Source organism: Macaca mulatta, chromosome 3 (assembly GCF_049350105.2).
Source record: "Macaca mulatta isolate MMU2019108-1 chromosome 3, T2T-MMU8v2.0, whole genome shotgun sequence".
In the NCBI taxonomy this organism is placed as follows: domain Eukaryota; kingdom Metazoa; phylum Chordata; class Mammalia; order Primates; family Cercopithecidae; genus Macaca; species Macaca mulatta.
The window spans coordinates 33,200,010-33,227,343 of NC_133408.1; the positions used below are offsets into that span (position 1 = coordinate 33,200,010).

Below are 27,334 nucleotides of genomic sequence, written 5' to 3' on the forward strand. Positions count from 1 at the left end.
TATTTTTTCTAAGAAGGAAATCACTCAGGATTTAGTCACATTTCCAGCTACAATATTTGGATGAAACGATTGATATTGCAGGGTGCCTTATGACTTTTTATATGTAAACTGTTATACATCTCTCTAATCTTTTCAGGGCTTTTAAATGTTTTTGCAAAGTTTATTTTCCATTTCCTTTTAAATCAACTGCTTCTGTTATTTGAACATGTATGGCAAAGACCAGATGTTTCAAATATCCTGAGTTTTATTCCTATTTTCCTATTGGCTGTAGAATAGATATTTTGTGACAAAAGCTAACACAGAAACATTTAAAGAATTTTTTTGCACGTATGAAATTCAGATCTCATTAGTATTCATTTCTGCTGGAAGTTTTAAAACTCTGTATTGTGATGCTGGATGTGGGGAGAATTTTCACTAGAATGGACTGTGAAAAGCTGTGGTCTGGAGTTGTCATGGAAGGGAAGGTGTGAAGAGATGGTGGTTCATTTTACTATTACCATATACCACTTAATTTGTGTGATTAGATACAACTCATCTGTGTTTTACATCACTTCACATACAATATGGAGCATCTTGAAGGAGCTTTACCTTATTTCCACAATGCGTGGTAGTGAAACGTGGGCTATTCCCTCATTGAACAGAGTGACGAAAGGTTAGACTGAAGGAAGACATGAAGTGATGACTGAGTATGAGGGTGGGGGAGGAGAGTTACTTCCACTGGGAGCTATTCTTGTTCCAAGGGAGGTGACAAAATGCTCTCTTTTCTCTTTTTCCTGAAGTTTAAGATCAAAAATAAGAGGAGCAGACAAGGATTTGGAACAGTTTTAAAGGCCCAGTTTAGAAGTTTCAAACCACATGGTGGTGCAGACATTCAGACACACTTTCTCCTTCCCTTACACTCATACAACAAGCAAACGTGCCACCTGTTATGTCAAAAATATGGCCTCAGAATGGCCTTTGGTACACAGTGGGAACTCTGGGGAAGAAGTCTTGTGATAAGTTGCAGGGAACTTTGTAATGTCATGCTTTTGGCAAGTGTCCAATACTTAGTACACTGTGTCCTGGGTCAGATTATGGAGAATGAAGTGAGAGGGTACTTGGGTTGGTGGTAGAGGAGAGATTGGCCAGATCGTCAGGAAAAAGGTTAGAAATGACTCAGAGGACAGACGTCACTGACTGAGACCAACTGGGAGAGGGACACCAGGATGGGTCAATTAGAACCTCCTCCTGAGCCTGGCATCCAGCGGTCCAGCATGATCAATACTTAGTTGTGTCCAGATGATGGTCCAGAATGTTACAAGTCTTCAATGACAACTGCGAACTTCTGCTTTCATCAGGTGGCGTAACAAGCTGTTCAGATGGTACGAGTAACCGGGATAGCTTTCGACTGGATGACGATGGCCCCTATTCAGGACCATTCTGCGGTCGCGCCAGAGTGCATACGGATTTCACGCCAAGTCCCTATGACACTGACTCCCTCAAAATCAAGGTGAGAGGACATCATATCCCCCCTTCTGAATGGTTTGTCAAATGCTGATTATATGATCTGTTTCAGCAAGTATAAGCAGTGGGAGAACAGAGTGTGAGTGTGTTCTTCCCAACAGTAGAAGTGGAGGCTCGCTTACAGTGCTAAGAATTTGAATAAAATATGTGAGGTGGAGGCGGGCTATCAGTCTGTTCAGGCTATTAGTGTAAGTTGTTATTATGTAGATGATTCAGGTTCAGAGTCTATCAGGGAGGAAAGAATTCTCTCCATTTTCCTGAAAACCAAAGCCTCACAGTTGCTGAAGGTGCTCAACTCTGCCTGATACTTGCAGGAATAGAAATAATGAAGAGAGAGGGAGAAAAGGTGCAAATGTCATGCAAGAGCCCAGCAGAGCAAAGGCCTTGGGAACCAGACGTGGCCGGGAAATTCCAGTACTTTTTTTATTTTTATTTCCATAGGTTATTGGGGAACAGGTGGTGTTTGGTTACATGAGTAAGTTCTTTAGTGGTTATTTGTGAGACTCTGGTGCACCCATCACCCAAGCAGTATACACTGCACTCTATTTGTAGTATTTTATCCCTCACCACCTTCTCATCCTTTCCCCAAGTCCCCAAAGTCCATTGGGTCATTCCTATGCCTTTTCGTCTTCATAGCTTAGCTCTTGCTTATGAGTGAGAACATATGATGTTTGATTTTCCATTCCTGAGTTACTTTACATAGAATAATAGTGTCCAGTCCCATCTAGGTCACAGCAAATACCATTAATTCATTCCTTTTTATAGCTGAGTAATATTCCATTGTATATATATGTACACCATGGTTTTCTTTTCTTTTCTTTTCTTTTCTTTTCTTTTCTTTTCTTTTCTTTTTTGATGGAGTCTTGCTCTGTCACCAGGCTGGAGTGTAGTGGCACGATCTTGGTTCACTGCAACCTCTGCTTCCTGGGTTCAAGCAGTTCTCCTCTCTCAGCCTCCCAAGTAGCTGGAGGCCACCACAACCCAGCTAATTTTTGTATTTTTAGTAGAGATGGGTTTTCAGCATGTTGGCCAGGATGGTCTAGATCTCTTGACCTTGTGATCCACCCACCTCAGCCTCTCAAAATGCTGGGATTACAGGCATGAGTCATCACGCCCAGCCTATACCACAGTTTCTTTATCCACTCATTGATTGATGGGCATTTGAGTTGGTTCCACATTTTTGCAATTGCAAATTGTGCTGCCACAAACGTGTGTGAAAGTATCTTTTTTGTATAATGACTTCTTTTCCTCTGCGTAGATACCTAGCAGTCGGATTGCTGAATCAAATGGTAGTTCTACTTTTAGTTATTTAAAGAATCTCCACACTGTTTTCCATAGTGGTTGTACTAGTTTACACTCCCACCAGCAGTGTAGAAGTGTTCCCTTTTCACTACATCCATGCCAACATCTGCAATTTTTAAATTTTTTGATTATGGCCATTCTTGCAGGAGTAAGGTGGTATCACATTGTGGTTTTGATTTGCGTTTCCCTGATCATTAGTGATGTTGAGCATTTTTTCATGTGTTTGTTGGCCATTTGTGTATCTTCTTTTGAGACTTGTCTATTCATGTCCTCAGCCTACTTTTTGATGGGATTGTTTGTTTGTTTTCTTGTTGATTTGAGTTCATTGTAGATTTTGGATATTAGTCCTTTGTCGGACGTATAGATTGTGAAAATTTTTTCCCACTCTGTGGGTTGTCTGCTTGCTCTGCTGATTGTTTCTTTTACCATGCAAAAGCTCTTTAGTTTAATTAAGTCTCAGCAATTTTTGTTTGTTTTTATTGCATTTGCTTTTGGGTCCTTGGTCATGAAATCCTTGCCTAAGCCAATGTCTAGAAAGGTTTTTCCAATGTTATCTTCTGGAATTTTTATAGTTTCAGATCTTAGATTTAAGTCCTTAATCCATCTTGAGTTGATTTTTGTAAAAGGTGAGAGTTGAGGATCCAGTTTCATTCTCCTACATATGGCTAGCCAATTATCCCAGCACTATTTGTTGAAAAGGGTATCCTTTCCCCACTTTATGTTTTTGTTTGCTTTTTCAAAAGTCAGTTGGCTGTTAAGTATTTGGATTTATTTCTGGGTTCTCTTTTCTGTTCCATTGGTCTATGTGCCTATTTTTGTAGTAGTACCATGCTGGTTTGGTGACTATAGCCTATAGTATAGTTTGAAATTAGGTAATGTGATGCCTCCAGATTTGTTCTTTTTGCTCAAGCTTGCTTTGGCTATGCAGTCTCGTTTTTGGTTCCATATGAATTTTAGAATTGTTTTCTCTAATTCTGTGAAGAACGATAGTGGTATTTTGATGGGAAATCTGTTGAATTTGTAGATTGCTTTTGGCAGTATGGTCCTTTTCACAATATTGATTTACCTATCCATGAGCATACAACATGTTTCCATTTGTTTGTGCCATCTCTGATTTATTTCAGCCGTGCTTTGTAGTTTTCTTTGTGGAGGTTTTCACCTCCTTAGTTAGGTATATTCCAAAGTTGTTTTTTTGTTTTGCTTTGTTTTGTTTTGCTTTTGCAGCTATTGTAAAAGGGGTTGAATTATTGATTTGATTCTTAGCTTGATCGCTGTTGGGGTATAAAAGAGCTACTGATTTGTGTACATTAATTTTGTATCCAGAAACTTTGCTGAATTCTTTTATCAGTTCTAGGACCTTCCTGGAAGAGTCTTCATGGTTTTCTAGGTAAATGATCATATCATCAGAAAACAGTGACAGTTTGACTTCCTCTTTAGTGATTTAGATGCCCTTTATTTCTTTCTCTTTTTTGATTGCTCTGGCTAGGACTTCCAGTACTGTGTTGAAGAGCAATGGTGAGAGTGGGCATCCTTATCTTGTTCCAGTTCTCAAAAGGAATGCTTTCACCTTGTTGCCATTCAGTATTATGTTGACTGTGGGTTTGTCATAGATAGCTTTTATTGTATTGAGGTATGTCCCTTGTATGCCTATTTTGCTGAGAGTTTTAATCATGAAGAAATGGTGGATTTTGTCTAATGCTTTTTCTGCACCTATTGAGATGGTCATGTGATTTTTGTTTTTAATTCTGTTCATGTGGTGTATCACATTTATTAACGTGCATATGTTAAAGCATCCCAGCATCCCTGGTATTAAACTCACTTGATCATGGTGGATTATCTTTTTGATATGTTGCTGAATTCAGTTAGCTAGTATTTTGTTAAGAATTTTAGCATCTATGTTAATCAGGGATATTGGTCTGTAGTTTTGTTTTTTGGTTATCCTCTTTCCTGGTTTTGGTATTAGGGTGATACTGGCTTCATAGAATGATGTAGGGAAGGTTCCTTCTTTCTATGTCTGGTGGGATAGTGTCAATAGGATTGGTACCAATTCTTCTTTGAATGTCTGATAGAATTCTGCTCTGAATCAGTCTGGTTCTCAAGTTTTTTATTATTGGTAATTTTTAAATTGCCATTTCAATATCATTGGTTGTTATTGGTCTGTTCTGGGTATCTAATTTTTCCTGATTTAAGCTAGGAGGGTTGTATCTTTCCAGGAATTTATCCATGTTTTCCAGGTTTTCTACTTTATGCATGTAAAGGTGTTCATAGTAACCTTGAATGATCTTTTGTATTTCTGTAGTGTCAGTTGTAATATTCCCTGTTTCATTTCTTATTGAGCTTATTTGAATTCTTACTAATGGTCTATTAATTTTGTTTATCTTTTCAAAAAACAGCTTTTTGTTTCATTTATCTTTTGTATTGTTTTTGTTTCAATTTTATTTAGTTCTGCTCTGATCTTGGTTATTTCCTTTCTTCTGCTGTTTTTGAGTTTGGTTTGTTCTTGTTTCTCTCTTTCCTTGAAGTGTCACCTTAGATTGTCCGTTTGGACTATTTCAGACTTTTTGATGTAGGTGTTTAGGGCTATGAGCTTTCCTCTTAGCACCACCTTTGCTGTGTCCCAGAGGTTTTGGTAGGTCATGTCACTATTGTTGTTCGGTTCAAATAATTTTTTTAATTTCCATCTTGATTTCATTTTTTACCCAAGGATCATGTATTTGCATGGTTTTGAAGGTTCTTTTTGGAGTTAATTTCCAGTTTTATTCCACTGTAGACTGAAAGAGTGCTTGATAAATTTAAATTGTTTTATATTTATTGAGACTCATTTTATGGCCTATCATATGGGTCTATCTTAGAGAAAGTTCCATGTGTTGTTGAATACAATGTATATTCTGAGGTTGTTGGACAGAATGTTCTGTATATATCTGTTAAGTCTACTTGTTCCAGGGTATAATTTAAGTCCATTGTTTCTTTGTTGACTTTCTGTCTTGATCACCTGTCTAGTGCTGTCATTGGAGTATTGAAGTCCCCCCACTATTAGTATGCTGCTGTCTATCTCATTTCTTAGTCCTATTAGTAATTGTTTTTCAAATTTGGGAGCTCTAGTCTTAGGTGCATACATGTTTAGGATTGTGATATTTTCCTGCTAGACAAGGCCTTTTTATCATTGTATAATGTCCCTCTTTGTCGTTTTTAACTTCTGTTACTTTAAAGTTTGTTTTGTCTGATATGACAATAGCTATTCCTGCTCACTTTTGGTGTCCATTTGCATGAAATGTCTTTTTCTACCCCTGTACCTTAAGTTCATGTGAGTCCTTATGTGTTAGATGAGTCTCTTGAAGGCAGCAGATAGTTGGTTTGTGAAATCCTATCCATTCTGCAATTCTGTAACTTTCAAGTGGATAATTTAGGCTATTTAATTCAATGTTAGTATTGAGATGTGAGGTACTATTCCATTCATCATGCTCTTTGTTGCCTGCATACATTTTGTGTGTGTGTGTGTGCATTTTAAATTGTACTTTTGTTTTATAGGTCCTGTGAGATTTATGCTTCAAAGAGGTTCTGTTTCGATGTGTTTCCAGGATTTGTTTGAAGATTTAGAGCTCCTTTTAGTGGCTTGGTAGTGACGAATTCTCTCAACATTTGTTTGTCTGAAAAATACTGTATCTTTCCTTCATATATGAAGTTTGATATCGCTGGATACAAAATTCTTAGCTAATAATTGTTTTGTTTGAGGAGGCTGAAGATAGGGTCCCAATCCCTTCTAGTTTGTTGGGTTTCTGCTGAGAAATCTGCTGTTAATCTGACAGGTTTTCCTTTATGGGTTACCTGATCCTTTTGTCTCATTGCTCTTAAGATTCTTTCCTTTGTCTCAACTTTAGATAATCTGATGAAAATGTGCCTAGGCAATAATCCTTTTGCAATGAACTTCCTAGGTGCTTTTCGTGTTTCTTGTATTTGGATGTCTAGATCTCTAGCAAGGCCAGGGAAGTTTTCCTTGATTATTCCTTCAAGTATGTTTTCCTAACTTTTAGATTTCTCTTCTTCCTCAGGAACACTGATTATTCTTATGTTTGGTCATTTAATATAATCCTAGACTTCTTGGAGGCTTTGTTCACATTTTCTTATTCTTTTTTCTTTGTCTTTGTTGGTTTGGATTAATTCAAAGACCTTGCCTTCGAGCTCTGAATTTCTTTCTTCTACTTATTCGATTCTATTGCTGGAACTTTCCAGAGCATTTTGCATTTCTATAAGTGTGTCCATTGTTTCCTGAAGTTTTGATTGTTTTTTGTTTATGCTATCTATCCTTGAATATTTCTCCCTTCACTTCTTGTATCATTTTTTGGATTTCCTTACATTGCGCTTCACCTTTCTCTGGTGCCTCCTGGTTAGTTTAATAACTAACCTCCTGGATTCTTTTTAAGGTAAATCAGGGATTTCTTCTTGGTTTGGGTCCATTGCTGGTGAGCTAGTGTGACTTTTTGATGGTATTAAAGAACCTTGTTTTGTCATGTTATCAGAGTTGGTGTTCTGGCTCCTTCTCATTTGGGTAGACTCTGTCAGAGGGAAGGTCTAGGGCTGAAGGCTGTTGTTCAGATTCTTTTGTCCCACGGGGTGTTCCCTTGATGTAGTACTCTCCCCCTTTTCCTATGGATGAGGCTTCCTGAGAGCGATCTGTAATGATTGTTACCTCTCTTCTACAGCTAGCCACCCAACAAGTCTACCAGGCTCTAGACTGGTACTAAGGGTTGTCTGCACAGAGTCTTGTGATGTTAACTGTCTGTGGGCCTCTCAACTGTGGATACCAGCACAGTATTTGGGTTGTCTCCTGTTTACTGAAGGAGGAATCCACTTCCTTCAGGGGGTCTGTGAGTCCTCCCAGGTTTCCTGAGTTATTTCTGCAATCGTTCTGAAGCAAAAGTTCATGATGTGAGTGTCCACACACTCCTTTGTCTGCTCGAGTTGGAGCTGCAACCTGGTCCTGCCTCCCATCTGCCATGATGCCCCGGAAATGTCTAGCACTTTTTAAGTTGGTTGCTATGAGTAACCAGAGACCTTTCTCCCAGTGATATTCTCTCCTGAATTCCCTCTTCTTATCCTCTGTATTCATTTTCTATTGCTGTGTAACACATTACCTCAAACTCAGAGGCATGAAACAACACAAATGTATTGTTAGCTCAGTTTCTATAGGTCATAATTGTGGGCATGGCTCAGTTGAATTCTAAGCAAGCAGTGATCTCAACAGAGGCTCAGGTTCTCTTCTGAGTTCACTGGCTGTTGGCAGAATTCAGTTCCTTGTGGTTGTAGGACTGAGGACCCCATTTTCTTGCTGGATGTCAACTGGAGGCCATTCTCAGCCTCTAGATTCCACCAGCCAGAGCCCTCTCTACAATACAGCAGTTTGCTCTTTCAGGATGAGCAGGAAAAAGCTCACTCAGGCTTTAATCTTTATTTTAAGGGATCCTACCTGATTTGTCACACCCACCAAGATAATCTCCCTTTCAGTTAATTCAAAATCAAATAACTCAGTACCCTAATTGGATCTGCAAAGTCCCCCCTATCATATAAGGGTAACATAATCATGAGTGTGAAATCCATCATTTTCATAATCCTGCTCACACTCAAGGAGAGGGGTCAGTTACAATGGCACAAACAGAAGGTTTTGTGCTAAAAGAATTCATAGATGCTAAATTATTCCTTTCTAGTATCACAAAGTGCTAAAAGTCAAAGGACATAAAGTATGAATGTTCTATATTGTTAACACTAAACCAATGTTAACTAGTAATTATGATATATTATGGAGTATTTATATTATTATTTAACATTTAAAGTCTTCAGCCCTTCTCTTGATCCCTTCTATGCTATTAAATCAGAGTAAGCTCAACTGGAGAATAAAAAATGCACTGTTCCCCATACTAAGCTCCTTAGTTATGTATATGGAATGATCTGATGTCTAAGTTCAAGTCTTGGGGAAAGGATATCCATAACCTAGTAACCATTGTGGGAGAGAGCAGTAGAAGGAAATAAACACAACACAGTTTGACTCAGGATAGCCTTTCAACTTCCCTACAATACCATGCCAGGGTACCACTGCTGCTGCTGCCTGAGGTGAGTTTTTGTGGAGCTCTTATAGGACACAGTAGGAATTCCCCAGTTACCCATGAAAATTGAAATACTATTATTTCCATCAAGGGTCTTATCCAAAATGAAATTGAGTCTTTGCTTGATGACCTGTGGGCTTTCCTGGAATGTGCAGGTATATACCTGTAAAGGCTAAAGTTGCAAATTTACAAGTTTCAAGGATAATAGGAAGGATGCAGTAAAGGGTTTCCATGCCTAGCAACTTTCTAGAGCTTCAGGAGAACTTCTCAGTCTACCTAGCTGATACCATCCAACCTATGATTTGATTCCCTTTTGTTAAAGGCAGAAGGACCCAGTCTAACAGTTCACAAGACTAAACAGACAGATGATCACAAGGTAGACCAGATATTTCAGTCATGGTGAATTATACCATTACAAACAAAATTTGTTTTTTAGATGGAAGAACACACATTCCCAGAGCAGCAAGAAAAAAGTATTTTTAGTAGCAGGCTTGATGCTTTGTTTGAGGGTAGACACTTAAAAGGGGCTAAAATATTAGAATCTGTAAAGTCCTCTCTGAGGCAGAAAGTTTTAAGTCTCAAAGGAGGAACTATAACTCTTGAACATAGACATCATATTTGCATAGAAATAAATTTTTCTTTACAAAGAAACATCCCCATGAGGTTTTCTACGCTTGCCAATAACTGACAGCCTATAGTTAATTATGGTCCTAGATGTGAGTAAAGAAAAACACCAATTGGTTTGTCCATACTAATATGATTCATTCACACTTCAATCTAAACTTTGCTGTGAGCTCAATCTAAGTGCTATCTCTTCTTAATAAGAGGAGAGCATGAATACCTTAAAAGGAATTAAGTAGCATAATTTATCCTTAGTGTACACATACTTTTATGTGCATTCTGCAAAATTTCTTTATTTTAGGTGGATGAAATTCTTGAAATGGGTTTATTTTATACCGTAGATAAATTTTTCAGATACACTAGAAATACATAGAGTAACAGACTTCTCTTTCATCTCCTTCCCCAGCTGGGGAGCACTTCCAGGAATGATAATTTGAGCTTTGTTACATATATATTACTTTGACAGTATAAATAAAAAGAGCATCATTTTTTAGTTCAGATAACTTGGACTTGAGTTCTGGTTCTGCCGTTAACTTCCTGCAAGCTCTTCAGAAGTCATTTAATATCTCTGTTTCTTTTTCTGTAATATTTAAATTAATAATGATGATACCCCCTTTATGTATCTAAGAGGTGTGTTGTGAGCAAAAATAACTTAGAGTAGGCAAAAGTGTTTTGTAAATTACACTGCCCTCTACAGTGATAAGTTGATAAATTGATACAATAACAGAAACAGAAACATGTCATCAAACTATGTGAGAGCTTTTTGTCAAGAATGTTGAAGTTTTCTTCATTGTAACTAGTACATAACTTCTTTGAGTTTTTTTTTTAAGATGGGATCTCACTGTGTTGCCCAGGCTGGAGTGCAGTGACATGATTACAGCTCACTGTAGCCTTGAACTCCTCCTACCTCAATCTACAGATACATGCTACCATACCAGGCTAATTAAAAGAAAAAAAAAACTGTGGAGATGGGATCTCACTTTGTCACCCAGGCTAGTCTCAAACTCCTGGCCTCAAGCAATCCTCCCGCCTTGGCCTACCAAAGTGCTGGGATTATAAGCATGACCCACCATGCCACCAGCCTGAATTTTTGAAAGAAGTGAATGTTTAGATTTGTTTCTGTTATATCTGAACCGCTTTAGCATAATGTCCTCATTATCCTAGTTTTCTATGATTTCATTCTTTCTACCAATTTTTATAGCACTATAGTTCTCTGAAACCTAATGTTTATGGATTTCTTCGTCCTTAGAAAGGAGACATCATAGACATTATCTGCAAAACACCAATGGGGATGTGGACGGGAATGTTGAACAATAAAGTGGGAAACTTCAAATTCATTTATGTGGATGTCATCTCAGAAGAGGAAGCAGCCCCCAAGAAAATAAAGGCAAACCGAAGGAGTAACAATGAAAAATCCAAGACTCTGCAGGAGTTCCTAGAGAGGATTCATCTTCAGGTGAGCAAATCTATGTCCTGTTTGCTTTTGGCGGCATGTAAATGGAAAAATTGAAGGGAGTGGATCAGTATTTGTGTTACAAGACTTAGAAGCAAAGGAAAGCCTGTTTTCCTAGAAGAGCTCTTATTTCTCCTTTATGACATGTTTTTATGCAAGGACAAGTCTTGATCTAATATCCCTTGGACTATACCTTAATAGTATTTAGCAGTGACAATAGAGATGAACGTTGAGAAAATGCAATGAACAATGAAAAATATCTAGGAGAATAAAAGGCCCTAATAAAATGTCTAAATGAGAATGGTAAAGAGAATATAAGGAATAAAGTAAGTCTAAAAAAGTGAAAGGAAAAATGAAAAGAGAAATGTATTTTCTACAAAGCAGAGGTCAAAATCAAGTTGAGAGAAGATAACTGAATGTAATTATTTTTAAAATAATTTGAGGGAAACGGTGATCATCAAGCCCCATAATGATTGTGTTAAGGAAACTGTGTTGTCTGTATTTATAACCCAATTATTATTTTCTTGTTATATTACCAAATATCTTTTGAAATATCTACCTTGTTAAATGGTGTGTACATATAATACATCTAGTATCAATCAATTTACAGTTTTGCAATCCATTTCTAAAATTAACTGAGAAGTACTTCGATAGTTTTCAAAATTCATCAAGACAATAGTCAATTACACTTTTCTTAATTGTTTTTTTCTGAATTATCTAGTTATGTTCCTGTCTGTACACACAGTATCTAAGCCTTCTTATATTACTATTGGTGCACCTCAAATGGGATATTCCTATGAGAATGTATGGGTTAGCGCCTTGCCTCTGCCATCTTGTTTGTTCTGTGACCTGTGAGAAAACCAAAGTCTAAGAGACTGAAATGACTTCCCCAAGAACCCGCAGTTAAATGGTTATATGTCAGAACAGGAATTTGTGTTTCTTTATTCTAATTCAGTGCTAAGAATATACTTTTCTAAAGAAAGAATTGTCACTCTTCTTGCTTTTCTTCCCTTTTTTTTTTTTTTTTTGTTAAAAAGGGCTAGTCATAAGTTCTTCCTGATTACTTAAAACTTTTAGACTTCCTCTTATTCTATTTTAGTAATTAAAATAAGGATATTGAAATTAGATCAAGTAAAATGAGGGAGGAATCTGAGGAAGTTGAAAAAGCACTCAACTTCATTTAATATTTTTATTTTGTTCGAGAGGATAGAAGTTTCAAAATAGGCCGGTTGCGGTGGCTCACGCCTGTAATCCCAGCACTTTGGGAGGCCGAGGCGGGCGGATCACGAGGTCAGGAGATCAAGACCATCCTGGCTAACACGGTGAAACCCCATCTCTACTAAAAATACAAAAAATTAGCCGGGCGTGGTGGCGGCGCCTGTAGTCCCAGCTACTCGGAGGCTGAGGCAGGAGAATGGCGTGAACCCGGAGGCGGAGCTTGCAGTGAGCCGAGATCGCACCACTGCACTCCAGCCTGGGCGACAAAGGGAGACTCCGTCTCAAAAAAAAAAAAAAAAAAAAAAAGAAGTTTCACAATAACATATAGACTTTGAAATCAGAAACCTATGAATTTTAAACTAATATATATTGATTCCAATGATGAACAAAATATACATGCTGAGAAAACAATTCTTGCCCCAACTAGTGCTTCTATGCTTAGTAAAAGTTTTCAATTAAGTAGAAAGTCTTGAATTCCTTTGGTTTATATAATGCCTTTCAACCAAAATGCTACACCCACTTTTTTGTACAGAATTACATCTGTTTCAAACTCATTTTTTAACCTACCCCAAGAACATTTTGAGAGCAGATGCTTTTGCAATCATGAAAACAAGAAGAGATGTAGATTCTGAAATATAACTGTAGCATGCTACTCTGCTAGAGGCATTTTATTGACAGACTTAAAGCAATGCTAGTTCTGCCAATTCAGTTAGTTGAGAAGTGAAAAATTTCCAAATGGGATGCATGATCCAACTATTTAATTGATCCATGATTTGGAATTGTATAGCTTAAGGTAATTAATTCCTCTTTACATTTGGCCTTCCAAAAGGCGAGAATTACACAACACAACCATTGAAGAGCCCTGGAGTTCATATGTCAAAAACAAATACAAGTGAAGTTAAGCGAAAGTTGTATTGGCACCTTTGGTTCCTATATGCATCTCTATACTTTCTTTAAATCTAAAGAGAACTAGAAATAAAATATTTGAATCTAATTTGCATTATATTTTTTGTCCCACAGGAATATACCTCAACACTTTTGCTCAATGGTTATGAGACTCTAGAAGATTTAAAGGATATAAAAGAGAGTCACCTCATTGAATTAAATATTGAAAACCCAGACGACAGAAGAAGGTTACTATCAGCCGCTGAAAACTTCCTCGAAGAAGAAAGTAAGTGTGCACACCTACTCTTCTCCCCAGCTGATAATCACAGTTTAGTGTAAATAGTATAATCATGAGAAACAAAGCCCCCGTTTTATTTACTGAGATCATGAAAGCATGCTTTCCCATAAAATGAGTATTTCCATGTACGTTTGAAAACAGTAACTATGGTCAAATATATAATTAGGAAAAGGAACTTATTTCCTTATTGGACTCAAGAAATGAAAGGACTTTTCTGGCTGCCTCATTTCCATTCTGCAAAGGTATTAATTTACATGAAAGTGGATGTCTGCATTCCCAAAGACTGAGGGAGTTAGAGACAAGTATTTAGGAACAGCATAAGCCATTAGTGAGAAACGTCACACATGGCTTCTGTAAAACAGCGCAGAGCATGGCTTTAAGATAATGAGCCTTCATGCCACACAGGAAAATTCATTTCATTACCACATAGTCACATCTTGTACATGTTTATAGTACTCTTTCAAAATGTTCTAATAGCTTGCAAAAATATTCCGCACTCACTTTTATTATATGAGATGGTTCTCTGTATTTGTAAGTATTAACTGAAGATGAAATGATCATGGAGATTTACAGAACACTGTCTACACCAACCAGGCTTGTAACGATAGAATAGCTTTCATTTTTTATAATTATCCATCCAGATTGCCTTTCCTGCCAAATCTGGTCAGGTCCCCAAACACTGAGTTTAGGGTGCGCCAGACTCCGCAAGGAGTATTTTGTGAGCAACCAAATGGGGAAAGTCTAACTTTAAAGATGAAAAGGAACTTAGATGATCAAATCCAGCCTTCTCTATCAAAAAATACAACTACTAGAAATAATTATTAGTATTAATATTATTAGTTTTTGAGATGGTGTCTAAATCCGCTGTCCAGGTTGGAGTGCAGTGGCATGATCTCGGCTCATTACAACCTCCGCCTCCAGGGTTCAAGCGATTCTCATGCCTCAGCCTCCAAGTAGCTGAGATTATAGGCATGCCACCACACCCGGCTAATTTTTGTATTTTTAGTGGAGATGGGGTTTCACCATATTGGCCAGCCTGGTCTCGAACTTTTGACCTCAAGTGATCCTCCCACCTCGGCCTCCCAAAGTGCTGGCATTACAAGCATGAGCCACCACACCCAGTAGTAAAAATAATACTAGAAATTGTTAACTACATTTTTTAAAACATGTGTGCTCTGAGCAAGACTCTGGGCCAGGGTCTTTCCTGATTATTCTCTTGAGTACTTACCCCAGATCTTTGAGTTAGACAGTACCGCCCTCATTTTTATGATGAGAAATTGAGACAGTAAGTAACTTGTCTAAAAACACTCCCTTAGTGAAGTGTAGAGTTGGGATTCCAACCCAGTGTATGTGCTGCTATGTAATACTTTCTAACACTACAAGTAACAGCCCAGATGGAGAGTGAGGAGGGAGGAAAGCATTCTTTAGGGACCAGACCTCCTGATTGTCCTTTTGTGGGTTATTCTATACTGTCTCTCATAAGTCCCACAAAATTGAGGCAGAGCACATGTTTCCTATACACTGGCTTTTTATCTAGTGAAAAGTAGTTTACTTTTTAAGAAATTGTTTTTTACTTTATTCTTATCCTTTTCCAAGAGCTTTCACAGACATAACTAATTTGACATCAGCAGGACTGATTTTATCATCAGGCTTAGGTTATCACATGCTTTCTTTGAAGTGTGGGGCTGGGAGATGGAAAAGAGAGGGAGATGTGGTCACAGAGGCAGACAAAGTTCAAACTTCAGAAAGTAGCCAATTTAATCAATATTTCAAGTCAAGACAAAACTGATCAGTATAAACAGATATAGTAAGTTCTTTCAGGCAAAGGAGTCAGTTTCCTTCACATCTTGTCATTTTAAGACATGGATCCTCACTAAACAATGTTTGGCTTAGAAATAGATTCTATAGAGTTTTATTATGGACAATGTCCAGTGTCATCGCCAATATTCTCCAAGATGATTTGGCCATGAAGTACAGGGAGGAGAAGAGTATTTTTTGAACGGTTGTAAATAATTGCTTTTCTTCCATAATAGCACACATCTAGGTATTTTACTCAATTTACAGATGAGGAAAAAATTGGGAGATGAATTTCAAAGAAGTCAAACAGCTAGATGAGTGCAGAGATGCAGACTGAATCAAAGGGAGTCTGCTATAAACTCCTCCACATGTGCAAATTGGCCAACAGGAGAGCAATGAATATTTGAAAATTGAAGTTTTCTGCTACTTCACCAATTGTCTCTAGGGCTTTAGTTCAGTTTTCTATATCAGAAAGTAAAAGATGAGAGGCTACCATGGCTGCCTGTCAACAGGGTTTGTGGAGAGAAGGGGCTGGGAACCTGGGCAAGCAGCACTTTCAGCAATGACCAGCGTCCCCAGGGACCCATAAAGGGAAGATGGGTTCAGTGCCAAAGGCTTGCATCCCTTAATTTTTTCATTCCACCTCACTCATCACCTGTCTCCTTTCTATGCTAACAAAAGAACAATTATTCATAGACGGTAAAATTATTTATAGAGCTGGTGTAATTTAAAAAAAAAAAGAAACACCTGACACAAAATTCTTCCGTTGCAAGATGAGAAGATGAAAATCCAGTAGCTAAGTGGCTTTTTCAAGCTCACAAATCCATAATTCAGTCTCTTACATCTATTAGAAACATGTTCTGCCCATATCCTGGTCTCTGAAAACAAAACATAGTGTCTCCAAAGCATTAAATGGTTTTTGATATTTGATATATATTTGATATAAAAAGGACATGTCCCAGAAGTTATTCCCCTGCATAAAACTTTAGAAAATGATACATGAAGGTCACTAGAAGTTGATTACTTAATGACAGCCCGTAAGGTACAAACATACACACAGCCAAATTCTGGGAGATGAAAAATGGAAAAAAAAATACAGATTCAACCAGTGCTTCTTGTCAACACACTACCCTGAGATTTTTCTTATTTTAATCTTATGGTTTAGAGTAGTATTAGAATATACATGTCAAAAAGATGCATATTGCATGTTAGGCTATTCTGACTGAAAGCTATTTATCTTATATGAAACTGCTTTGCTCAAGAAATAAAGAAGAATGACTTCCATTTGTTGATAAGATGGCGAGTTCTGATGATTTGGCACCATGCTGGCTGCATGCTTATTTTTATCTATTTTCTACTCTGTGAATCATATCTCCTACAACCATGCTAAAGATTAAACGCACGACCTTCCTGTACCTTGAATGATAAAGACCTTGAGTATATGGTTATATAAAACTGAGACAGTTAAAAACAAATGCATGTCACGTTGAAGGTTAAAAATAGTTTGCTTTTTTTTTTTTTTTTAAGAGTAGGGCATGTAAATTTTCTAAGATATTATGGATGCATTTTATTTTGATCAGTGAATGATGTCAGTTTGAGGAATCGCAATAAATTCCTAGTTTGGTGTTTCATTGTTTGTTAAATTGAGAACATAAAAGGATCTGCTTTGCTAATCATTCAATATAAAAGTTGAGCAAAATGGCCACATATCATGAGGATAAGAGCTAAAATTTTGAGATAATGTAGAAAAGACAACAAGTCCTACGTGAGACTTAAATATATCTAGAAGGACCAAGAAGATGGGGTACAAAACATGGGGGAAAAACAAAAAAACAAAAAAACAAACAAACAAAAAAAAAACAGACTTCTAAGATTTAAAGCAAGCATTTTTCCTTTTCTCGTCTTAGCCCAAGATAGATAGCATTGTACCCACTTTGACCTTGAAAATGTAAACTGGATTATACTTTTTTTTTTGTATTATACTTTAAGTTCTGGGATACCTGTGCGGAACGTGGAAGTTTGTTACACAGGTATACACATGCCATGGTGGTTTGCTACACCCATCAACCCTTCATCTACATTAGGTATTCCTCCTAATGCTATCCCTGCTCTAGCCCCCCAGCCCCTGACAAGTCATGGTGTGTGATGTTTCCCTCCTTGTGTCCATATGTTCTCATTGTTCAACTCCCACTTATGAGTGAGAACATATGGTGTCTGATTTTCTGTTCCTGTGTTAGTTTGCTGAGAATGAGGGTTTCCAGCTTCATCCATGTCCCTGCAAAGGACATGCACTCTTCCTTTTTAATGGCTGCATAGTATTCCATGGTGCATATGTGCCAGATTTTCTTTATCCAGTCTGTCATTGATGGGCATTTGGTTTTCTGTTCCTGTGTTAGTTTGCTGAGAATGATGGTTTCCAGCTTCATCCATGTCCCTGCAAAGGACATGAACTCTTCCTTTTTAATGGCTGCATAGTATTCCATGGTGCATATGTGCCAGATTTTCTTTATCCAGTCTGTCATTGATGGGCATTTGGGTTGATACCAAATATTTGCTATTGTGAACAGTGCTGCAATAAACATACGTGTGCATGTGTCTTTATAGTAGAACGATTTATAATCCTTTGGGTATATACCCAGTAATGGGATTGCTGGGTCAAATGGTATTTCGGTGCTAGATCCCTGAGGAATCGCCACACTATCTTCCACAATGGTTGAAGTAATTTATATTCCCACTAAGAAAAGCATTCCTATTTCTCCACATCCTCTCCAGCATTTGTTGTTTCCTGACTTTTTAATGATCACCATTCTAACGGGTGTGAGATGGTATCTAGGTCACTGTTTGGCGGGAAGTAAAGATGCTTCTCCAACAAGTTGATACAAGGGCTGGCATGTGGTGTTAGCACTGATCACAGGATTACCTCTGGAGGAGGATAACTACCCCTGGGATTCTGCTGTCCCAGCAAGACCAGCATAGATATTTGGAACTTGCTCCTGTGTTGCATTAGAACTGAGAGGAATTAGGTCATCGGTTCCCTCAACTGGGAATCTAGATAAGGTTATAAGGAGAAGAAAAACTGGGGTGAGATGCAGCTCTTGAAGGGACAAGAGAGCAGGATCTGTTTACTTTGTGCATATTTGGGTTTTTCTATTTGTCATCTGAATTTAAAAATGTTTCATTTACTTTGGGAGTATATATTCCCAAATAAAAAAGAGAACAGAGAATGTGTGGGGTGTGTGTGTGTGTGTGTGTGTGTGTGTGTGTGTGTGTTGTTCCATAAACACAATCTTCAAGGCCCCTTTGTCTTACTCTGAAGTGCCTCTTTAGAATAATAAGATGGTTTACTGTTGTTTATAGTAAACATCTTTTCTTTATTCTGCACTTGTTCCTCATTTTCCACATTTAGAAGCACTTCGATGTGTCTTAAAATTGTGTCTATGAGAATGTGTACTATTGTCCTTGGGGAAAATGGGTGATGGAAATACCTTGTTTGCTCTAGATTACAGGGATAATTAAATTTAAAATTGAAAAAAAATGTAACAGAATAAGCAAACTTTACGGAATCTATATACAATGCATTTGAGGTACCTGCAAACTCTGGTTGCAGTGCCAAATGAGGAGGAAGGGGAAAGGGTGGGTTGTGTGCCAGAACTTTGATACCAGCTGTGGTCACAGCAGCCCCTCATTGCTCAAGCATCCCCAGTTGTGCCTTCCTGCCTGCCTGCCTGCCTGCCCAAATCGATGCAGGGCAAATGGCGGGCCGCAGCCAGGAGCCTGGAACACGAGCTGTCAGCAGGGGAGATTTGTAGTTATGCCAAGCAGCAGTCCAGCAGTTGGCCTAACAGTGTGCCAGCATAGCCTGGTGCCCTAGCCCCTGACATGTGTACCTGGAGTTTCCAACCCACTTGCCATATGATTTGCATCTAGATTCAAGAAATATACAGCTTTGAAGAAAAGCTATGCTACCTGTCCACAGAAAGTAGAGAAAGCATGCAGGCATTTTACTTGTATGTATTTAATATCTACAGTCATAGTTGTTCGCCCTCACGCAATTTAATTTCTTCAGATTTCTTTTTAATTTTACCTCTAAACTTTCATTTGTGATGGATGCCATATTCTATATCACACAAAAAAACTATAAAATGAAGCCTAAGGATTCTCACTTTTCTACCAGAAAATTTCCAATGAAAAGTGTTCACAGATTTTTCACTTTAGTCACATAAGTACCTCTCTAATGCCTGTATGTAAAGAGCACTCCTATACCTGTGTTTATATTGCATTGTGATTGTATACTACACATAGCATTGTAATGATTACCCTGGCCAAACAAGACCGAATCTTCTATTACCATGTGCTTTCCCCAAGCCCCTAGTCCTGTGATTTGCATTAGTGGATGGTTAACAAATGCACGTAAAATGGGTAAATGATGAATGAGGAGGTCAAAAGATCCCCAAATAGTTAAGTCAGTCTTCTATTATTATAAAGATAAAGTTGCCTGCAATCCCACCTCACACATACAGGTATTTGTAATAAGCAGATCGGTATTCGGGTATGTTGTCAAGATTTAGTTTATGAATATGCTAACCATGCATGTGTGCATGCGGGTGTGCAAGAGTGTAAATAAGTACATTTTTGGAAGGTAATAACGTAAAACACAATCAAAGTTTAAAATATGCACACTTTCATATCCAGAAATTCCAGTTCTAAGTATTTGTTCTACTAAAGTCAAGATACAAACGCATAAAAATACTAGCTAAAAATATAGTAGTTTGGGGTAAAAACTAAAAACAATAGGGACTTCCATCAATAATTAACCTGTTAAATAAATTAAGATATACCCAAACAATAGAGTAGTTTTGAAGGTGTTATGTTAGGAAAATGATACAGCATGCTGTTTACTGATACTAAAGTTTTTCAAAAACATGTTAAATGTGAAAGCAAATTGTAGACCAATAATATGCAGAGTAATCCTATTTTTGTCAAAAATAATAATTTTAGACATAATGAAATTAGATTAGTTTTTTACCATATCTATATAGGGAAGGCAAAATTTTATCTCTACCCTCTTAGACTTTTTACAACAGCTGAAAATTAAATTGACATAAGACAGACCAACAGAAGAAAAATCACACAAATTTATTTAACACAAATTTCATGTGGCAAGGGAGCTGTCATAGGAAATGAAGACCCAAAGATGCAGTTAGAGTTGAACACTTGTATACTGAAGTAGAAAAAGAGTAACAAGTTGGGAAAATGTGGCAAGTCACAGAAGCTTGAAATAGGCTAGCTAATTGGGTGGAGTGGTAGAAAGATAAGGGCTTGTCTAACATTGCTTGTTTGTACAGATTTCCCTCTGCCTCAACTTCCTGTCCCCAAGGATAGGAATGATACTTTCCTTCTGGTAGAGGGAAAGTGGCTTTCACATGGAAATGTCATCTGCCTTTAAGTAGCAGAAGGAAAGTCAGACTGGGCATGGTGGCTCACGCCTGTAATCCCAGAACTCTGGGAGGCTGAGGCAGGAGGATTGCTTGAGCCCAAGAGTTCAAGACCAGTCTGGGCAACCTAGCCAGACGCTATTTCTCTCTCTCTTAAAAATAAAAAAAAAAAGGAAAGTCAGAGTGATATTCTTGCACCTGCTCTCTTCAAGTGTCTTCAACTCAAAATAGTCAATATGCCAGAGCAGCGTATTTTGGGGTAATATGTTCTTAACTCCTTCATCAAGTAAATGGGTTTAATTAACCTGTAAGAAATATGAACTTGACTTTCCAAGGCCCCTAATTAAATAATGTGTGACAGTTTTAAATGTTATTTGGTCATTACCAAAATAGTCAGTACAATATGACAACTTTAACTGAGGAGGATAAATATTTCCTGGGACCAAAGCCCTCCGTAGGGTGTGTGGTTGAGGAGAGGAGCAGTCTAAAGAGATTGCCCAGGTAGGTGCTGAGTTACGGTGATCTTGAGTGAGTATGCCTCTGCCCCTGCTGAAGTACCTAGCACAGTGGAAGTGGAGACTGCCCTGGCTGAGAGCGAAAAGATCTATTTCCAGGTACACATCTCGTTAGAAGCTAGGCTCCAAAAAGAGATAGGCAAGAGCAGGGGAAGTCATTTCAACTCCATATCCTCTCATGGCCTCAGGGGAACAGAAGCAATGGATTGTTTTCCTATGAATGGAATCCTATTTTTCATTTGTTGTTGTGTTTCCAAAAGGTGGGTTAGTATTCAAGTGAAATGAACACCAGATAGTCACTGTTATTAGGAGAATTAAAGTGTTCAGGTAACTTAAGAATGTGCTTTAGATGAAATGAAAAATAACTGAGAGACATGCCATGTTGTCCACTAAATTTTCCTCCATGGATAATGTGGACAAATAAATAGGGCCATAGTTACCTGAACAGTAGCTGGGTTTTCATTTGAGTGACTCCAGTGAGGTTAAAACATGAGGTTGAGGTTTTCAGTCATCCTGGGATGTGTGTCACTGGGTTTTCCCTCTTTGGAGATGGCCCCAGGAAAGAGAAAAACAGGAGGATGACTGATGGAGCTTAGAGGTATTCTCATTTGAATTTTAACAAAATTCCTGTTTTGCTCTTCTTTAGTTCTAATTTTCTTTAATTCATCTAAATATCATTGTGTTTATTAAAAAATTATTTATTGAGAAATTCCTTTAGCCAGGAATTTTCCTATGCCCTCAAGATGGCATAATTTTATAGTACTTGGCTCAAAGAAAGAGAGGCTTCAAAACTAAGGCAAGCAAAATGGTAAAGACAAAGTCTGGATGATTTGGGCAAAGAAATCTGGGAGTCAAGCAAAATTTAGTTTTCATAAAAGTTGAATCTTTAACTTTTTAATATGTAAAGGTGGGGCAGATTTCTCTTCTTAGAATAGGATTTTTTCCCAGAATAAGGATCCAGTTTTATTTCCTTAAAACTATCTTCACTTTTAGTATAATTGAGATTGCCTTTCTTAATTAATTAAATGTCACAACTCCAATATAATTATTTTGTGAATAATTATATTAGCTGTCTTCTGTTTTCATCACCAGGCCACCCTTTCTTTTTTCAACATTGATACCTATCTTAAAATGTTTTTTCATGGGCTTTTTACAATTCTGTAACAATTTTGGTAGGAAATAAATTATTTTAATATGCAAATTAGCTCTCCATGATAAAATATTTCCTATATAATGTTTTAATATTATCTTTTTATTTTTATTACATAGAGTACAGAATTATACAGCTTTCTGGAGTTCCTATTATGCCTGCTGTCAACTGGCAGCAATAAGAAAGACCCTTTTTCAAATTATTTAATAATGCTTCAGTGTATTGTAATTTAGATATGTTTGGCCTTTAAGATATTTACAAACCATTTGGGAGCTTTATTGAAAAATTATACCATTTTAATTCTTTCATTAAAAAGCAATGTGGATGACCTTAGAAATAGAGGGGAAATTAACAAATTTGAACACTTTTGTTTGTAAATTGTATGCATATGTGCATGTTTTTATATAATTTTAATAATAGAATACATGAATTATGTATACTTTTTTAAACCTAGCATATTATCCGAAACAGTTTAGTATAAAAAGATGCACTGAAACATCTTATGGGAAGTCCGTAATTTCGTAGGCAAACCTGTTTCTTATTCCAATGTGTTACTTGCCTGGTTAGCCCAGATGATTGAACCATGGGACAAAACTGATGAAGGTTATGGTTTCAATTTCTGGGTAGACCAGTTAGCTTTACTCTGTTTCATGGCCACATGAAGGGACTAAATGACTTAGAAAGAAAATGTGGATGCATTAGTATGAGCTCATCTCCTCTGCAGGAAAAACACACCCATAGCACAAGACCTAGGTTTGTGCCAATCCCTGTCATTAGTGTCAGGATGAAAAGAAACAAGAAGAGGAAAATCTCGATCCTCCAAATACAAAAGTGAATGCAATATAGCTTTCATCTCCGTAATATAACATAATGACCTGCCTTTTTATAGTTACAGTTGAGGGGTTCCAGCTGATCACCTGCCTGAAATTATTGCAAGCCTGGTGGGAAGCATCTGAGGAGGCACAGTCATGTTTTCATTTCACTAGGAAATCATTTAGCAAATTACTGCTGTTCTGTAAATTACTGTGCTGCATAACTTTCATACTGAGAAACTATTTTCTTTTTCCATAAAAATTGCAGATGAAAGGTTTCTACAATAAATGACCTGTGTTTAAAATAAAATCATTCCTAGAATTTAGAGAATGTGATATAGCATTTCTCGTGTGGAAATAAAAACAAATACATTCTTATTACTAATATTACACAATGACATATTCTCTGGTAAAGACAGTTTTTAATTTATTTACTTTGTTCCCCATTGAGGTGAATGCACAGAGGCTTCTGGGGGTGAAATAACAAGCTAAATACTTTTTTTTTTAAAAAAAGGAGAAGGACTAATTTTGGAAATTATAGTTCTTAAAGACTCTGTTTCGTATCCTGAAGAGAGTCCCACAATTGGTAATCAGCCTAAATAGAACAGAGTATTGGGAACAAACAGTTTTTATTATGCCAAGTCTTGTTTAGGATATCAATGTGAAGGGAAGTAGATCAGTTCTTTTAATTTTGCATTGAGGTAATATTGGCCCAAACATAATCTGGGGAAATGTGGCCTTATCCCCACAATCATTATGACTAAGAGGTTCACACTCCAAATAGGATGATCACTGCTGATGTGGCAGAATGCATACAAAATGACTCATTCCTCTGGCCTTTTCTAGAAACACTTGGATAATGGAACACAGAGCTGGCTCATTTCATTTCGGTGGCAATAAGATAGAAAAGCAGAGGCAGGATAGAAAGCAATTCTTCAGAGAATGAGGTCCCATTTTCGTGCTGCCTTTTCATAAAAAAAGGGCTTAGAAAGAAGAATGAATGACTGATACTCAGAAAGACTAGTGAATCATAAGTAAACCCTCCCAAACTTAGACATTGTTATGAATAATGAACACAAAATGCTTCCATGGTAGCTAAAATTTAAAAATAACAATCACGATAGGTGCATATTAAAATTGTCATCTTATACCTAGAACTAGTTATAATATCACTAGACAAATACCTGATATTTGAATCTATAGTTAAATGAAGTTGTAGGGCAAAAGATTCAGAAGAATGGCATGAATATGGTTTCACTGTTGCAAATACAAGCCCTAAGGAAAAGGTTAGAAGAACTTTTATGACTCATTCTGAAGATGAGTAGACTAAGCAGCAATTTTTATGATTTTCTTCCAGGCTTTCTCAACTAGTCTTCTTCTTCGAAACTACAGAACTTAGAACATATTTTAACTAATACTTTTCAATTTCTCCCATGGATGGTGCATAACTAGTACCATTCTATAAATATTAAAGAGAAGTTAATTCATTAATACAAGAGTAACTTATAGCACAATTCTCATTTGTAATGGAAGTTGATGGCAATCGGACACACAGTGGATCGCAAACTAATGTTAGCAAAACATATGGAAACTAGAAAATGCATTTTAAAGCAAGGTATATACATATATATATAAAATACATAAGATAAAGAGTAGATTTCCTAGATATAAATTAATTAGCATTATAATAGCCTATTGAAGAAAATTGTACATTTTCCTTCTTTGAAGGATTTCGAGGTTTGGATTTACTTTATTCTCACTGGAATGGGATGAAGTGCAAAGCCTCTGTAGGCAGAGTTCTTTTCCCAACCTTAAATGTGTGTTTGGTTCTTTCAAGAAGGAGCTATTCAAATACCTACTGTGGTGAAGCCCCAATGTTAGAAGGGGAAAGAGGAAGATACGGTCCTGCAGTTAAGAGGCAGTACCTGAGACCTATTTCTTCTCTGAGGAGCTCAGCTTCACATGGACAGAGAGAAAGTTGACGCTAAAGGAATCGAGAAGAGTAACATTTGAACCTCAGGCTGCTTAGGGGTTCTTCCAAAATATATTTTGTTATATCCTTAATATTCATCTTTTTCTAAAAGATAATGCCTGTTGAATATAGAACACTGCTTTAAGAATGCAGAATTATCAATCTGAAAATAAATGATTATTATTCAGGACTACAGACAAAGATATGGAAGACTAAATATTCATAAGGTAGATTCAGTGGAAATTTTGGTGTGTTACTTTCTAAAAGCAACCTGGTTTCTTATATCTATTTTGTGATACATGCAAACATAGGAAAACCCTGGATATTTAAAATTTTATTAGTTAACGTCCAAATAATTGAAGTCCTACTGTACATTCTTACTCATAGTGATAATTTATTAATTAATCCAGATTATCATTAATCTAAAATTGTTCACAAAGATCACTATTGACTTGGATTGTGCATTTAAACTATAAGTGCCTTTTTGTAATGATACTTTAAGGAGTATTTGGACAAGACATCAGTCACACTGTGGATACAATCTGCTTTCTCTGGCGGCTTATTATTAATGTAAAATGAGAGTCCATATTGATCTTTGCTTATGCAGGAAATGCACATGAATTCCATGAAACTGCAAGTGAAGAGTGAGGGGCAAATTTTGGCTTCTAATAAAACAGTAGCTTGCATATTTGAGTACAAACCTCTCTTTTGAAATAAACAAAGATATCTTTTACTTGCAGAACTTTCCATTGTAATGAAGTCATGGCTAGAACAGTTAAAATAGGATAATACTTGAAAGTGAATGAGTACATGAATAAGATTTTGTGTTGCTTTACCTAACTCCTGCCCTCTTTTCCATTTACAGTTATTCAAGAGCAAGAAAATGAACCTGTGCCCCTATCCTTGAGCTCAGACATCTCCTTAAATAAGTCACAGTTAGATGACTGCCCAAGGGACTCTGGTTGTTATATCTCATCAGGAAATTCAGATAATGGCAAAGAGGATCTGGAGTCTGAAAATTTGTCTGACATGGTACAAAAGATTACTATCGCAGAGCCGAGTGACTGAACACACACTCTCAACTATATATCTACAGATGCATTCCGTTTTAACTCTTCTTGAGCTAAAACATCAAATAAGAGAGGAAGATAAATATTTGTAAATAAAACCCAGGATTTAAATGTTTTAATCTGAATAATTGTACATAAAATTTTGTATCACTAACATTCCAAATTATTGTCAATAAAATACATATTTATTATTTTAAATGCTATGTGTTAATATTTCACTTGCCTGTATTAGAAAGGCATAATGTAAGACTTTGGTACGTGTGACATATGCTTCATTTGACTTTCTTTTACAAGTACAATATCTGCAAAAAACAAAGTAATCTTTTTTCCTACCTGCCAGTTTTGAATTTGTATATGTTATTAAACAAATAGTAACAGAGGATTCATTGTTGAAACAAGTTGTCCAAGCAATGCCATATTCATTTTTACACTTATTGGGAAAGTGTGAGTTAATATTGGACACATTTTATCCTGATCCACAGTGGAGTTTCAGTAATTATATTTTGTTGACTTCATTTTGTTTTCTAGTATAGAAGTATAGATAATGTGTTGTCACTTCTGATTTAGTGAAACCAATTGTAATAATTGTACAGATGTTTTGTCTTTTAAGTGTAAATATTTTAAAATTTGACATAACCTAATGTTAATAATAAAAAGAACTATTTGCATATTGCATTTTCCAGAGTAGTGTTACTTGGGGGTTTTAATATTGGACTTTAGAGAAAATATCTCCTCCCAGACACTCCTTACTTTTTGTAATATAAGTGCATCCCATAGCAATAATCTCAACCTCCTCAACTTCATCTGTCCCCTGAACCCCAGTGATGTTTATCTGACTCACTTGATACCCCCAGGAAACTTCAATTCCACATAACCAAACCATCGATTTTCTCTACAAATTTGTTTCTGCTTTTTTATTGCCAACTCCTCTTCACTGCTACTAACACCCAGCCAGTCATCAAAGCAGAAAATCATTTCTTGCTTCATCTCACATATGTCCTCCTCATACAAATTCAATAAGTAATCAAGCCCTATGGATCCTACCTCTAAAAATGCTTTCATATTCATGGCGTTCTATCCATTTCCATGGTGGTTGTCTTGCTTTGGATCCTCATGATCTCATGCACGGAATATGGCAGTAACTTTCCAACCGACCCCCTACCTTCTCATCCATCCTCCACACAGCCTCCGGATAAATCTTTCTA

General features: G+C 36.9%; 1 protein-coding gene across 2 annotated transcripts in view; it reads left to right on the plus strand.

The window, feature by feature from the left end:
• SAMSN1 (SAM domain, SH3 domain and nuclear localization signals 1) overlaps positions 1-26,804 on the plus strand; it is a 168,035-nt gene extending 141,231 nt beyond the window's left edge. For both annotated transcript variants that reach the window (XM_015133115.3, XM_001082905.4), the window contains 4 exons: positions 1,338-1,489; positions 10,774-10,980; positions 13,216-13,366; positions 25,925-26,804. In XM_015133115.3, the coding sequence (XP_014988601.3) occupies positions 1,338-1,489; positions 10,774-10,980; positions 13,216-13,366; positions 25,925-26,127 (713 nt within the window). In that variant the 3' untranslated portion in view covers positions 26,128-26,804. The remainder of the gene's footprint in view (positions 1-1,337; positions 1,490-10,773; positions 10,981-13,215; positions 13,367-25,924) is intronic.
• Positions 26,805-27,334: the final 530 nt, after the last annotated feature.